This window comes from Meleagris gallopavo, chromosome 5 (genome assembly GCF_905368555.1).
Source record: "Meleagris gallopavo chromosome 5, MGAL_WU_HG_1.1, whole genome shotgun sequence".
In the NCBI taxonomy this organism is placed as follows: Eukaryota; Metazoa; Chordata; class Aves; order Galliformes; family Phasianidae; genus Meleagris; species Meleagris gallopavo.
In genome coordinates, this window is record NC_139408.1 from 3,147,194 (window position 1) to 3,162,319 (window position 15,126).

At 36.3% G+C, this 15,126-nt stretch overlaps 1 protein-coding gene across 3 annotated transcripts in view; it reads right to left on the bottom strand.

Moving 5' to 3' along the window:
* The window catches only part of LUZP2 (leucine zipper protein 2), a 117,031-nt gene that overhangs the window by 53,826 nt on the left and 48,079 nt on the right, over positions 1–15,126 (bottom strand). For 2 of the 3 annotated variants that reach the window (XM_010710705.4, XM_010710706.4), the window contains exons 2-5: positions 11,905–12,022; positions 10,800–10,870; positions 8,906–8,987; positions 2,079–2,141 (exon numbers count right to left, since the gene is read on the bottom strand). In XM_010710705.4, the coding sequence (XP_010709007.2) occupies positions 2,079–2,141; positions 8,906–8,987; positions 10,800–10,870; positions 11,905–12,022 (334 nt within the window). The remainder of the gene's footprint in view (positions 1–2,078; positions 2,142–8,905; positions 8,988–10,799; positions 10,871–11,904; positions 12,023–15,126) is intronic. The other variant, XM_085223904.1, reaches the window with a different exon arrangement.

Sequence of the window (15,126 nt, forward strand, 5' to 3'; positions counted from 1 at the left end):
AAAATAGGGAATTATTTTTATAGTTATGGGGGAATCTGAGATTGCTGCATTCAATATTTGCCAATACAAATAGGGGGTAAATGCAATATTTGAAAGAGGGACAACAGTAGCTGTGAATGGAATTCCATTTACACTATGCACCTCTATTTGTGTGAACATAGAGCCTTTAAAATTATATAGGAGCACTATCCATTAAATGTACATCATATTTACTCTTACAAACCATTTTTGTATTTTGTATAACCATAATGCATATTCAGTGATTGGAGACAAGGCACGGATAAACAATGCTTCCTCAAAAAAGTACAATTCATTTTGTCAATCTAATTAAGAAAATATGAGGTCCTTGTTGAAAAGGCCTATATCAATTACTGAAATTCCAGAAAAGCTGTTAGTGGGCATATAGGGAACTGACCATGTAGTGTAGAGATTCTACAAAGAGCCATTAAGTAGGGATAACCGCTTGTTCCTTTCTCACACACTGACTGATGCACAGGAGAGCAATGCAATTCTCTCAAACCAAATTTCTTCCAAGGCAAATTTAGTTGACTAAAGAATATGTGCTATGTGAGAAGCACCAATTGCATGGATGCCCCAGATAAATCTATGTAGAAATCCAGAAACTGCTCACTCAGTGGCTGGTATCATGCCTGTGCATCTTCTCTAGTTTGTAGTCAAAGCGCTTTAGTGAAAACAGAGAGAATCACAATGACATCAGAGACATAAATACCTATGTATGAGAAATACCCCTAAAACATTTACGATATTATGAATGTCAACTTACATGCTTTTCCCTGAGCGTTTATCTATTCTCCAATCATTTTACAAGTTAGAAAAAAAAAAATCATCATCTTCACATAGTGTAGTAACTAGAGATCCCAGTCAAGCTGAAGGTGCACTTAGTGCCTGACAATCACAACACCACAAAGTCCATGACTGAAAGAAGCTGCACAGCTACTGCACTGTTTTTGACTGTGTTGGTTTTTTTTTCCTCGTGCGTTTTCTTGGGCTGAGCTTGGAGGGAATTCATGGCAGACAATATGTGCAACTGCTAGTCAAGAGCAATAATGAGTACAAGGGTATCAGGAGAGCAAAACCAACATAAAGCCTGTGTACAGAATTCAATTTTGTGAACAAGTGTTAAAAATAAGGCATATGGTAAAAACTTCTGAAAGGAGCAGTCAGACAAACAAACAAAAAAAACATACAAACAGCCCAGGAGCTGTTCAAAAACACTGTATCAGAAATCCCCAAAGCCCTGAATAAACCTAATAAAACTAAGACCACAGGGAACAACTGAGAAAAATCTGCTGAGAGGAGATCAGGAAAAACTATTAAAAATAATCAAGTTAAGCACTGAAGTAAGAAGGAATTTGATAATATAAGTTGTGGAAGTGTTTGGTATCAGGAAGGGGCCTAGAAAATCAATGTACAACTGGTTCATAAACATACATTATGGGGCATATGCACTAATACATCCTCAAACTCCCAAATCCCAGTGTCTGCAGTGAGGCAGGCTAACACAATCTACTATCATACCATTTGGGACTGTCACTGTCACAGGAGATACTGTGATCCATGAATCACTGAGCATTTCTTTATATTCTTTTAATTTACAAGGTGGTAGCATTGACAATACCTCTGTGCCTCACTCAGAGCATCATCTGCAACATTACAGCAACTTCTTGGCACTCCACTGACCTGTATGCATTTCTGATGGAGCAAAACTCATCTCATTGATGGTACCCCATAGTTTCGCAGTGAATTATTTTGTGTTCTGGATGGAGAAGTGAAGCAGTACATCTATTGACATCCCCATCAACTTACTCATGTTTTGAATCAAAGGAACGCTGAGAATCTTCGTTGACCACTCAGTTTAGGTAGATGTGGATATATTCAACAACTAAACCATCAGTGCATTATCAACATTACTCACATCCTAAATGCAAAGCAGAGTACCACACCCGCTAGTAGGAAAAAAACTGTTTCCCAACCCAAACCAGAACACAGTCAACTTCTGAAACTTCTTTGAAACTGACTTCACGCATATATTGCCAACACTTAAGCATTCTTCTTACCTCGTTTTGGAGGGCACGGATCATTTTGCTCTTTCTTTCCATTTCAGTCTTCAAAAAGTTAATCTACAGGTGGAAAAAAAAAAAAAAAAAAGAAAAAATTGGGTTTCTGAAAGGTAGCTAAACATCATATAATCATAGAGTGGCTGAGATTAGAAGGGACCCAGAGGATCACTGAATTCCAACTCCTCTGCCACAGGCAGGGCCACCACCCTCCAGATCTGGTACTAGACCAGGCTGCCCAGGGCAGCCCCATTTAACCTGATCTCGAACACCTCCAGGAATGGGGCACCCACAGCCTCTCTGGGCAGCCTGTGCCAGCACCTCATCACCTTAAACTTCTTTTTTTCCTCTTTTAACCTTATTCACAGCCTTCAAAGAAAAAAATAAGTAAATCATGCATAAAAACAATATATCTTAGAAAGCTACTGGTTTTGTACCAACAGGTATAGGTTGCAGTTCTGAATAACCTGATAAACCTGTGAACGGATACACATTACTTGGTGAGAAACTCAGAATTGAGAGGAAAAAAAAAACAAATCCTCACTTTACTTTTGTACTAGGAGATACAGTGTTTGTTTTTCTAATGAAGTCCAAAGTGATCTTCAGAGGTAAGGATTTGTATAAAACTATTAGCTTATAATTTTTGAACCCTCTAAGATACCACATCTATCATAACAGGGTTCTAACAGCTATTGGTCCTGAGGAGGTGAGACTGACAATTTCCATCAGACTTACCTGTGAAATAAAGCCTAATTTATACATGGAAGTGGTTGAATGTACTCTTTTGTCCATATTCATTTGTAACATTTGTCCTGCAAGGTAACGCTCTCAATCTTAGTTTAGTAAGCAGTTTTAAAACTATTTTTTACTCATCTAAGTTTCACTTAGGAATGAGTTTTCCTTCAGTCTTAAAAAACTTCAATGGAAAAAGAATGCTTTAATTATAACAACTAGCATTAAATTAGCACAGTGCTTTCATCCATAAGCATCCACCTACAGTTCACTAAATTCTCATTCCTGTATATCCAATGCCCCATGTGTTTTTCTCTCCATCTCTGATACAATTACTGCCTACATCCATGGGAAACTAGTTTATCTGACATTGCTGTAGACTCATTAAGAAAGAAGAAAAAATAATTAAGCACATGTCATTACTTGAGAAAACATTACTGGTCTTGACACTGCTCTTATCAATATCAAAAGATAGATGAGAGACCACCAGCTTAACTTAAGAAAGTCTGTATGGGGTATATGAGACAAATATCAACAGATAGATGTATTAGAACTTCCAAAATCCTTCCCAGATTTTGCCTAATGATTTGGTTAAGGGAAATACTAGTTACCTGTAGATACTACTGAGGATCATTCTTTAGCAGAAAATGAGTATACTCAGTACTTGCCTAGAGATGACATCCATAAATGAATTCAATTTACATGCATTGTACAACAAAGAAAACACTTTTGTATAACAATAAATTGAGGTCACAATCAGAGTAGAAATTTATGATTAACTGAGAATTAAGAAATAGTGTACTTCTTGCTGTTCAAAAGATTAGCAAGTTACCATTGAAAACTGACAGCAAACATTAATCGTTCTTCGTTAAAGAGCATTCTTGTTCTTAGCACTAATCCTCTCATAAGAATGTTAATGCTTCCTCAAAGCACATCCTATGTCCAAATACATATGAAAAACTGAAAAAGGTATGGTACTGGATTTGTTGACTGTGTGCTCTCCATACAAAACCTGAAACTAGCAATCTTTTCTGGAGAAGATATTTTTATGACATCTGTCATGGATTTATGATTTATTATTTCACATCATAACATCATGTAGTGCACTGGGAGTTAAAGAATTAATGCTCCAGTTCTGGGCACCTGTCTAGAACAGAAGAACTACATACCCCAGAGGACTTTGCATTCAGAGAGGAGATATAACCCCTGGCAAGGTCATCTGATGTTCCCTTTTTCTTCAGCTCTTCCCTGCTGCTCAACCCAACTGCACATCTCACCTCAGTGTTATGGTGATGCCTTCAGTTCTCGGACACTTTCTCTCTCATTATATTTGATTTATTAGCTTCAATTCTAATTATATTGCATTATAGTGTTATCCTGCATTCCAGTGCTGCATTTAGTGAATTAGTTTGTTTCTCCTCGGATCATTGCCACTGTTTTTAATTATTTCAGATCTCCCGTTTCCCCACTCCAGAGGCGCGGTTTCATGAATCCCTCTGCCCTGCAAGTCACTGAACTGGGCCAAACCTGCCCGTAAACCATTGACAGACACCACAGGGCTGTTAATTTAACCAGCAATTTGTGTGATGGTTTTACTCCTAATGTCAAGGCATAGTAACGGACTACAACACTGCTTCAGAATCTCAAGTTGAAAAGTGGAGTTTAAAGCACAAATGACAACAGTGCAGAAACTGCTTTCAAGAACAGTACAAGTTCTGCTTTCATCCTCCAGATCCTGCTAGCATAGTAAGCTTTTGAGTGCTTTTCTTTGTTAGAGGAGAGGTGTACTAAATGAAATAATAAACTATGAATCTTTCTGCAGCTTTTCCACTTTCTATCTGCTCTTTGTTCTTGTTTGACTTTCAGATCTTTCCTACTGTTGGCTGTCTTTAATCACTATCTAGCAGTAATTATGAAAACACATAATGAAAATGTATTGGTGGTTCTAAGAATGAACTTTTCATGTTCTTCTGGAGACAAATATCCAAGGTACTCAGAGCTTTGAGTGCTTCAGAGCTCATTACATTTATTAAAGGCAACAGTTTTCACCCAGTAGCCTTTACTCACAGTGTGTGAACTTGAAATGTTCAAATTAGATATTTCCCCACTGAAATACAAAATGCTTTAGCAGGTGGCTGTGACCTAATTCTATGAGACAGATATTTACCATGGACAGAAAGTGGAGGAATACCAACAAAGTCATTACTGCACAGTCAGAGCTCAGCTATACACTTATTGCTTACCTACAGACATCATCAACATTGCTCAGGACTAACATCAGAACAGTTAAGATGGGACTGAAATACATTCATTGACACCGTTGACTAAGTAAGTAAACCTAACATACTCAACACTGACTGTCATGGTCTCATTTTCAAATTACTATGTAGAAAATGATTCTAAAAGCCAGAGAAAGTGACTGAGACTATAAAACATAGAAAATATTCTATCATTTGGTAAAAGGAGAGAATAATCTACAAAGTGTCCAATATCTCTGAAACCAAAGCTAAACATATCTTGTCTGCCAGGATTCCTTGCACGAACAACTTTTCAATGTTAAGCTGTAATTTAATGAAGAAACATTTTTGTCATAGAGGCATTTACGACTTTGTCACAAGAACTGCTAATAAATAAAACAGGTTGGAGTGAAATGGATATCCTATCTTCTTATGAGTTTGTAATATTTCTTAGGATTCCTGTTTGGTGATAGATATATCAGAATTTAATCCTGAGCATTATATTTGTGCTTTATTACTAAGAACATCCTTATCCATACTGATATCCAATTAATCATATTGTTTTTATTTTTTAACAAATCACAGTGGGATTTTCTGCAGACATATTTTCACCTTCATTTTGACAGGCCGTAGAATAATTATACTGTCAAACAATCCCATCACCACACCTTTCTAAAAACTATTACCATGATATACGATAGCAGCAGGAGCAAAATGAGAAAGGCAGTCTAAAATTAGTCTACCCACTCTAGTTTCGCTGTTGTTTTTTTTTTTCTGTCCCCTTCCAGCCCCTGTCATAATTTCCCTGCTTCATTCTTCACTGTCTCTCTCATCTAAAGCAGTCCAGCTGGTTTCATACACTTTGAGAGAAATTTATGGGAACCAACTTTACAGACTCAAAGTGACTTCCTAAAATAGTAGCTAGCTGAGAAAATGCAAGCAGTTAGTATGAAACACAGTCAAACGAACAGCCAGCTTTCAAAAAGCTCTCAAGAGCCTGTTAACCTAAGGCAGAAGCAAGAATCACTACTATCTTCTGTATTCAAGTTCACTGAAAAAAAAAGAAAGTTCACTGAAAAAGTTACACAAATGCATTGTTTTCTACTTCTCTGTTAGCAACTGTAAAAAATCAGTCCTCCAACCTGAATTCTGTTTCTTCACTTCTTGGAGAAAGAGAATCCTCATCCTCTTGCATACACTTTGCTTTTATGTAATAGACATCACCATCTCACTGTTGTTCCCTCTTGAACACAAACATTAGCATCTATATATATTGCCTTATGCGAGAGAACAAAAGGGCTCTGTGTTTGCAACCCCTCCTCAGCATTTAGTGCACATGGTGCTGAGAAATGTAACCTTATGCTTATTTACTCAGATAGAAAATACAGACTTAATTCACCAAATCCTGTAGGATAAAGTGTGCTTAAGCTTGATTAGAATTAAACTCAATTCATTAAATTAGAATTAAACTCAAGCTAGGCTTGCCTCAAAGTAACACTAGACCTTCTTTCAAAATTCATATTGTTTTCAAAAATATGGGAGAAATCGGGTGTAGAGTAACTCTGTGTGACAGTAATAATATTTATTTCTGTTTCTATTGCAGCTTTCATCTGAGGACCCCAAAGCACTTTTGGAATATTCATTCAGTCTCATTATTTGTGAACATGTACATTTTACCCTCAGGCATATGGAAATAAGTGTCACAAACCAAGGATTCATCGCAGCCTTCCTTAAAATCAGTGGCCAATTAAGTATTCTATTATTGGCAACTTTAAGAATACAGTTCAAGAATTCAGTTTCTCTAACCACATGGCAACACTCCCAGTTCTATTAATAACTCAGGGATTTTTTTTCCTTGTGTCTTATTTTTTGTTGGTTTTGTTTTGTTTCTGTTGTTTTATGCTCTTCCAAAGCACTATTCTGGGGGCTGAATTCGTGCAAGGCACCAGTGCTCAAGTTAAAAAGACAGCACTGTGTCATGAAGAACAGAGCCAATAATCCGTCTGCTATAGCTGAGATTTATTTAACCCACAGCTGAGTTCATCTCATGTCTCAAGATGGAATACAGAGACAAAATGACAAAATACATTTTCCACATTTAATTTGCAGGGCCTAAAATTTGCTCAGCCACAAAAGCTAGCGAGAATTTGTCAATGTATCTGTAAAAAGACAATTAAGACAATGTTAGAATAGCCTGTTTTGATTATATCCAAGAGAGAGAACGTGGCTTTATTCCTTTATTTCAGCATAAGTTTCTTAATGAGAAAACTCATACAAGTGTAGATTGCAATTTCTATATACACTCTGGCCTGACTATTGAGAAAGACTCAAGTATAGTTCATTCTTTTTAAGTTCAGTACAGCATACTATTTATTTTTTCCCCTCAAGAACAGAAGAGGGCTTTTATTCTCTCATTAAGCCTACATGTATTAACAATCTAGTAATTATACTTTGTGAGAGACAAAGGAACTGGTAAAACGTTACCTCTACAGTTCTGATTTCTGATTAACAAAGGGAAAGAGAGTACATATATCTGTTTATAACCCAAGTACAAATGACCCACATAAATCATAATTCAATACTAGATGGCTTTTATGTTAGACATTTGTGACATCAATGATCAAGTCCAAATGGAGGGACCTGCATTTGCCTTCCCAACTCCAGAATCTAGCCAGCTCCTTCTTGCATCCCAACTGCATATCAAGGGAGTACTTGTGTGTTCCACTAACCTCCAGATCCTACATTTGATGGTAATACTCTCACAGGAACCTGAGAGTGCTAGTAGCAGTGCACTGTGACAGCTGCCGAAGACACTAGAATCTGCTTTAGATACTAAGAATTCAAATATTCCAATTTAAGCACCTAACATGTAGTTTGATCATCATGACTATTCACCTTGGGTCAACTGATGAATTGGAACAAAGATCTCTTCTCTTACTGAACACATTGCAGACATTCATTACATTCAATAGCAATATTTTACTTCTTAAATCATAAATATTTAAAATAATCATTAAAATAACGAGCTCATATGTTGCATACCAAGGACATAAACACACACAAAAGACACGTGAAGGAAAAAGAAGGCATTTCTGAATATTCACTGAATTATGCAATTCATTTTAAATCTCTGTCTTGGGAACACTCTAGTTTATTGAGTCTCAAAACCAATAAAATATTACCAAATATACCAGTGATTACACAATGTGAAACTAAAAATACACCTACAAAATCTTCTAGCAGATTGTTTACAAGCCCAGAATGAGAATCACAGAATACTTGAGGGCTGAAGGAATCTCTGGATATTATCTAGTCAATTTATGTTCATGCTATAAGAATACCACTGACCAACATAAGAACATGTTCATGCTTATATTGAAGAATTAAACAAAGAATGATCCTTTTTTTTCCTCCTGCAATAGCAAAATTTGGCTATTCATGCTTTGAATTTTTTCTAGTGATAGTGAGATCAGTGTCAAATACACAACTATATATACTGTACCACATACTACAATCAGCAGCAATTAAATAAATGTCAATGGCAGTATGACAGTGTACTCTGGTACAGGTAAGACATGAGGATCTTTAAAAGTACCTCACTGGCATAAGGACTTGGGCCCAAATCTTCAAGATACTGGGTAAATATTCCCAAAGCTCACAGAAATTAGACAAACATATTAGTTTTTCCAAACATATGAATTTTCTCCACTCCTTTCTTCTGATTCTTATAGAGTACTACATACCTCAAACCTAAGATTTTGTTTTTACATGAGATGATGACAAAGTCTCTATGTTAGAAGGAATTTTAAAAAGACAGAAAGAAAGAACTCAAAAATTGGAAAAGGGACAGAGACTCACAGTAGCCTGCTGCTTTTCTGCTTTCTCAGCTGCCTCATTAAGCTGCTTTTGAAAGGCTTCCTGGAGAGATTTCATTTCTTCCCTAGTCGAAAACACAAAACAAACTTCATCCCAAGTGTCCATTAAGAATTCACTTATCAGCTTCAAGAATAGATTTTTATTTTTTTTTAATTATAAGAGTAACTGACAGATGTGCTGCATGTGCTAGGTGTCTTACTAATAGAATTAAGAAAACCTCATGAACTACATGTAAAGTGTACCGAATTCCATCAGACAATTTTTGTCTGGCACCATCATTCACCGAATAATTTGTTGTAGAGAATATCTACCAGTGTATACTTTCTAGGAAAATAGATTTTCACAATAAAATCAAGGTAATTTGGCTTCTGAAAATATATCAGACTGAAACAACACAGTTATCAAGGACAACTTCAAAAAACGTTATAAAAACACTTCATAATAAAATTCAACTTTCACGTCTCTTTCTAGAAAGAAACAACAGAAAAGTCAGTAGAAAATTCTGGCATAAAAATGGATGAGAAAAAACAAGGTAATAGTTTGGACTAGGCATTATTTGAATCAAAACATTTTTGCATTTCAGATGCAATCACAGAATTTCTTCCAAGTGATTGCAGCAGGCTGAGATCCTCTGCTGGTGATCTCCTTCTACCCACATGACACATTTTGGAGCTGTCACATAGTACAAGACTGACATATTTCAGAACTTCTGTTGAGAGTTTTCAGAGCTGTTTCTTGCAGTAATCTTTCATGAAAAAGGAGCAACACAGAACTGAGCTGACATTCAGCTGGCAATTCAACTCAAAGAAAATTAATCTGGAGTGGAAAGCACCTAAACTCGTACCAGAACAGAATTTGTGTGCTACTGGATCAATTTTTTGTTTGTTCAGGCCTCTATTACTACAGCAATTTGTACAATGCTAGGTTGAAACATACTGATTTGAAATAGAGATCGAGCAGCATGGAACCAGTGCATCATCAGCACAAATCAACTCCCTTATTGTACTAACTAAAGTAATCATTCTGAAATACTGATGTTTCAAGCAGCTCTTCACACTCTATTCCTTCTTGACATAGAGGGCAATGCCTCCTTCCCTCCTTCCTTGTCTGTCCCTTCTGAACAGCTTTTAGGCATTGATAGCGGACTCCAATCATGGGAATCATCCCACCAGGTTTTAGTGATGGAAACTATACCATGGTTTTCCAGTAGCCTGGTAGCCTCCAAAAACTCTGTGGTATTTTATATGGCTCCAACTTGCTTTCTGTTGAAGAATGGAAGGTTCTTGTCACAAGCCTTCCTGCATTGCCATACGTGCTTCTACTAAATACATAAAATGCCAGCAATAAGAGGGCCAAGGGATTTAAGTCGTGCATTTCTAACATTGAAGGAACTAAATACTGTAATTTATGTGTGGTGTTCTCCAGAGGAAAGTATGAGATATAGATGCATCCTTTATATAATATTGTTTGAAATAAGGTGATCTCTATACTAGTTATGTTTACTTGTGATTGAAGTTACATTAATGACACGATTTACTGGTCCAAACTCCAATGACTAAGTGGGTCACAGTGCTGAACAATGACAGAAACAGAAAGTTTCATACCTAAATCTTCCTGAGAAATTCAAAATCCTTTTCCTTAGCAGGTATCTCCACGCAGCATTTTTAATGTCTGTCCAGTATCAGCGCACATGCCATTTGTTTCAAGTTCTTTTCACAAGATAGAGTTCCTTGCCTTTATTTTACTGTTAATGTTATGATCAGCAGAATCCAGACTACATGACTGTCTAAAATTTAAGGCAAAAGGAAAGGTGGCATTTTCTAATGTTACTGCTTTCATTCTAGAAAGTGAAAGAAAAGGGAGGAGGTATTCTCACCTTTGCTTTTGGCCCAGTTCCAGAAGTTTCTGCACATCACTTCTGGCTGATGCTTCATCGTTTTTCAAAGACTGATAGCAAAGCAAGAAATCAGTTACTCAAGACATCATTAGTGTTACTCAGTAGTGAAATGATTGATTGGTTACTCTTTTGTAAAATGGGGAAAGTGTTCTATAGCGCACAGTACACATTGATTAGAAGGAGAGGATTCTGGTGTATAGAAAAATGTAGCACAGCATACTACAATATAGCACTGAGACACAGTACCTGTATTCTATGAAATGTATAAAAGATGCTACTCGATATATTTTTCCCACTTAGCTTACATCAATATGATGGAAAATACCCAATGTCATGAGAACACTGTCCTTTAAAATGGCATGCAATACCGAAACTCTCAACTGAAAATGAGTCTTTACTAGACCAACAGGCTGTATCAGGTAGATAGGCGTGCTCTTAAGGAATCATCTGATCATTTCAATACTTTGGATGCAGAGTAGGGTCTCTGCTTTTTGCTCAGATTTGATCACAGATTTAATTTGACCAGTGTCCTTTCAGCCAGAAAACCTCCCTCAGTTAGATGTAGAGGTATCTCAACTCTGAACGGCTGGCCGGCAGCTCTCCTAAAACAGTTTGTCAGTTAAACTTGTGAAGTAATCCCCTGCAGTAAATCCAGATTGCATGTAAGCTAGGTAAAGTGAGCAGCTACTCCAAGCTGCATGTATGCAGCTCAAGAGTAAAGAGGAAGCCTACAGAAGGAAAGGAAATCCTTTCTTAGTAGCTGCCAGGATAAATGCAGCTGTCGATAAATAAGCTGTCAACTAAGACAGCTTATTCTTTCCTGTTTCTTCTTTTGATCTACTGTATTTTGTTTTCACATTTCCTTCCTCTCTTTTGTTTTTTATTTTGAATAAGTGGACAAAGAGCCCAACTCATTCAGACTACACTTCCCTTGAAAACAATACTTTAGTGCAAGATCAAAAGAACTATTTTCACTTCATGAAATCAGCAATAACAATGGATTTTTTTTTCCCTCTCACGAAATAGACAGTAGTATGAAAAACCCAAGTAATTCTAAGCCAAAGGAACCCAGACATAATCTTACCTGGAGATTTACCTTAATTCCCTCAAGTTCTTTGGAAGTTTTTAACAGCTGACGAAGAATATTGCTTCTTTCCTTAAAGACTTCTTTCAGTTGTCTCTCCAGTTCTTCATAACCCTGTCTAACATAGAAAACAAAAGCAAAAGATTCTCCTAAAACATTCCTCAGTGCTCTTCAAAACAGTATTAGTTCACTCAAATTTAATTAACTACAACTGTACAATATCTAGATTCTAAATTGGAATGTGAGATTGGTCTCCCTACATAACAACTTGTTTTCTCCTAATATAGGTAAACAGATGTGTTGAATGCCAAACTGATGCATCTAAGTATACAAATTCAAATGAAACATCAGCAATGGTGAATTGTTTGTGATGAACAAGACACAGAATGGATATATTTAACATGGATGATGATATACAGAGTAACAAGTGTCTGCCAAACAAAAAACAAATTTTCCAAGGACAGAAGAATTCAAACTGAGATTTAATACTTTCTGTACCTGATAGATACCAAGTTCAACTGTCAGCAAAATATTGCATTCTCTTGGTACATTTTGTTTCTGTTACTCTCTCCATTTGTGAATAAATTTTATTTTGCAAGAAATGGTCATACCATTTATGATATGTTCATCTACAAAAGAAAATGAAAAACTGTAGGTCTTGTTGGAAACCTCTTAGAATGACTTTATGAATGCATAGGATAAAGATCACTTGCAGAGGTAAAGTCAGGACTTGGTCACATGTAACATAAGTAGTAACTAGACAGCACCTCAAGGTGATTATCCTTGACACACAGAACTAACAACACAGAAATAAATCATCCAGTGCAGACCACTGATGCATCATTTACAAGAAAATTCATATACTTCCAAAGTAGTTCCATTTTAAATTAATAATGAATGGAAATCAAGCAGGAATTTCCTCCTGCTAAGGTAATAATGCAGTTTTATTAAGGTCACCACGTTCATCCCTTCTTAAGCAGCACAACATGTGTATTAGCCTTTTGCCACTGAATTGTCATATTTTTGTTTGAAGTTAAACGTTGCATTAAAAAATCTGTCCAAGCAGTAACACTGCCTTAAATAAAAATTAAATTAATTAGGGTATTTTCCTTGTTTTTAAATTAAGTTTACTTTAAGTATGCATGTACTGACTTTCCTTTGTTTTATATGTTATGTCACAACATGCATCAAGGAGGACACAAAAAGCTAACCCAGTTGCCAGTATCTAAAAGCTAAACCCTCTGAACTGTTAGAAGGGAAAAAAAAGAAGAAGAATGAGTACATAAGCCATAGCTATATTAGATCTATTAATCATTAGATCCACAAAGGTTTTTAATTGAGGACAAGCTTACCTCTGCCACCAAACTTTGCACTGTGTCCTGGGGCAGTGTGCATGTATCTGAAGAGAGTGAAAAACCACTCTGCACTTGTGTGATAACAAAATAATCCTTGAATTAACCTAGCTATAGGTCATGACCTCACTTTCTACTTTGAAATACGACAAACTTGGATGCCAATTTTGTACTACAGGAGAATTTGGGTGGAAGTTGACTCAGATGTGAGGCATCGTACCATACCATAAAAAATACAAAATCCTAGCGACTTTTTGAAATCTTCCAATACTCAAAAACCATCAAGGTTTCCTACTCCCTTTTCAATATAATTATATGTGGACAAATCAAATTTAAACCCATTCCTAGGATTTCCACTGTGTAATTACATACATACTAAATCTGTTCTCCAAACATTAGGTAACACCTAAATAATAAAACCAAAAATAAACCAAAAATAAGTGCCATTTTCACCATACACATCTGGGAATGGAGCAAATTCATTTTTAGAAGTTTTAAGATCTAGATTACAAAGCAGAACAATTCAGCAAAAATTTGCACTTTCAGGTCTTCAGTAACTGCAAGCTGTTTTGCTTATACCATCAGTCTATTGATTTGTTGTAATATAATATTCCCAGATACTTTTAAGCTTAGTCAGTTAATTTGGCTCTTCCACTGCTCTTACTGACAGAAGAGAGCACAGTATAGGAAATGTTTCAAAATATTCTAGTTTTTGGTGTGTGGAGAAATGCTTCATAACTCCATTTCTCCATCACTCCACCTCTGTTATTTCCTTAAACTTCGTAAGGTCAGCTTTTAGTCTTTAGAATAAAGATTGAGGTTTTCCCTGAATAATATGTACAATGGCAGGACACAGGAAAACAGATTTTCTTTTCCATCTACAACAACTATGCTTACAAAGCCTATCTGAGAAACACAACTTCTATAAAGATTTCAATTACTTATGGTACAGAAGTTTTTCATTGCACTCAATGACATTTAAAACCCGATGTGCACAAAACATTTGTTTGGAATGTTCCATCCCTGCCTACTGAGAATCATGAATAAATACATTGCCTAGGCTTGGTTTAATGACAATTCAAATAAAATCACTTAGTTAATACTTATATCTCTTCTAAAAAGGCTTAAGGATCCTAAGTACTCTAAGTGTAATAGCCCACAAAAATGGTTGCAGCTCTGATGCATTTTATGGGGTTCCACACAACTAGCAGGTAGAGAATCAGCCCTTACCATCTATTTCCTCTGACTTGTTAATGCATCCATCGTAAATAAAACAAAAACAACCTGGCTTCTCTTTCACAGACACTTGGCTGTATAGAATCAACAACATCCCTACCAGGGAAAGCACAAAAATGCAAGTTCCCACCAAAGGAGCAAAAAGAAGCTTTTGAAAACTTGTAGTTGGCTTAGAAACACTGCCCTGGGAAGGGGAACAGCAAGTTGACTTGTCATGTATAACTTGATGACCGTGATGATCCACAGGGAAAAAAAAACTTGATTGATCTGCTTAAAACTGCAGAGGTCACAAAAACAGAGCTCATGACATGAGAAAGGACAGTACAAAACCCTGTGACTGATTCCACACTAAAGTAACTCCTTCTTCCAAACACAGGTGGGACAAGCCTTTTTATTTCTTCAATTCATCAGTCAGTAGTCTCTTTACCTAGGGCAATGCATCTTTATTGAATTCATACAGCTGTAATAAGAAACAGGCACTTAAATCTTCTCTAAGTTGTGAAATTCTTCACAACTATTCAAATATAGACTGCATAAATACACACTTGTCCTCTGCAGGAAGAGCTCACCTTTCATCTCACAGTTCTACAGGATTTGGTCTTTAATAGGAAATATATCCCTTCTCCCTTTTTGA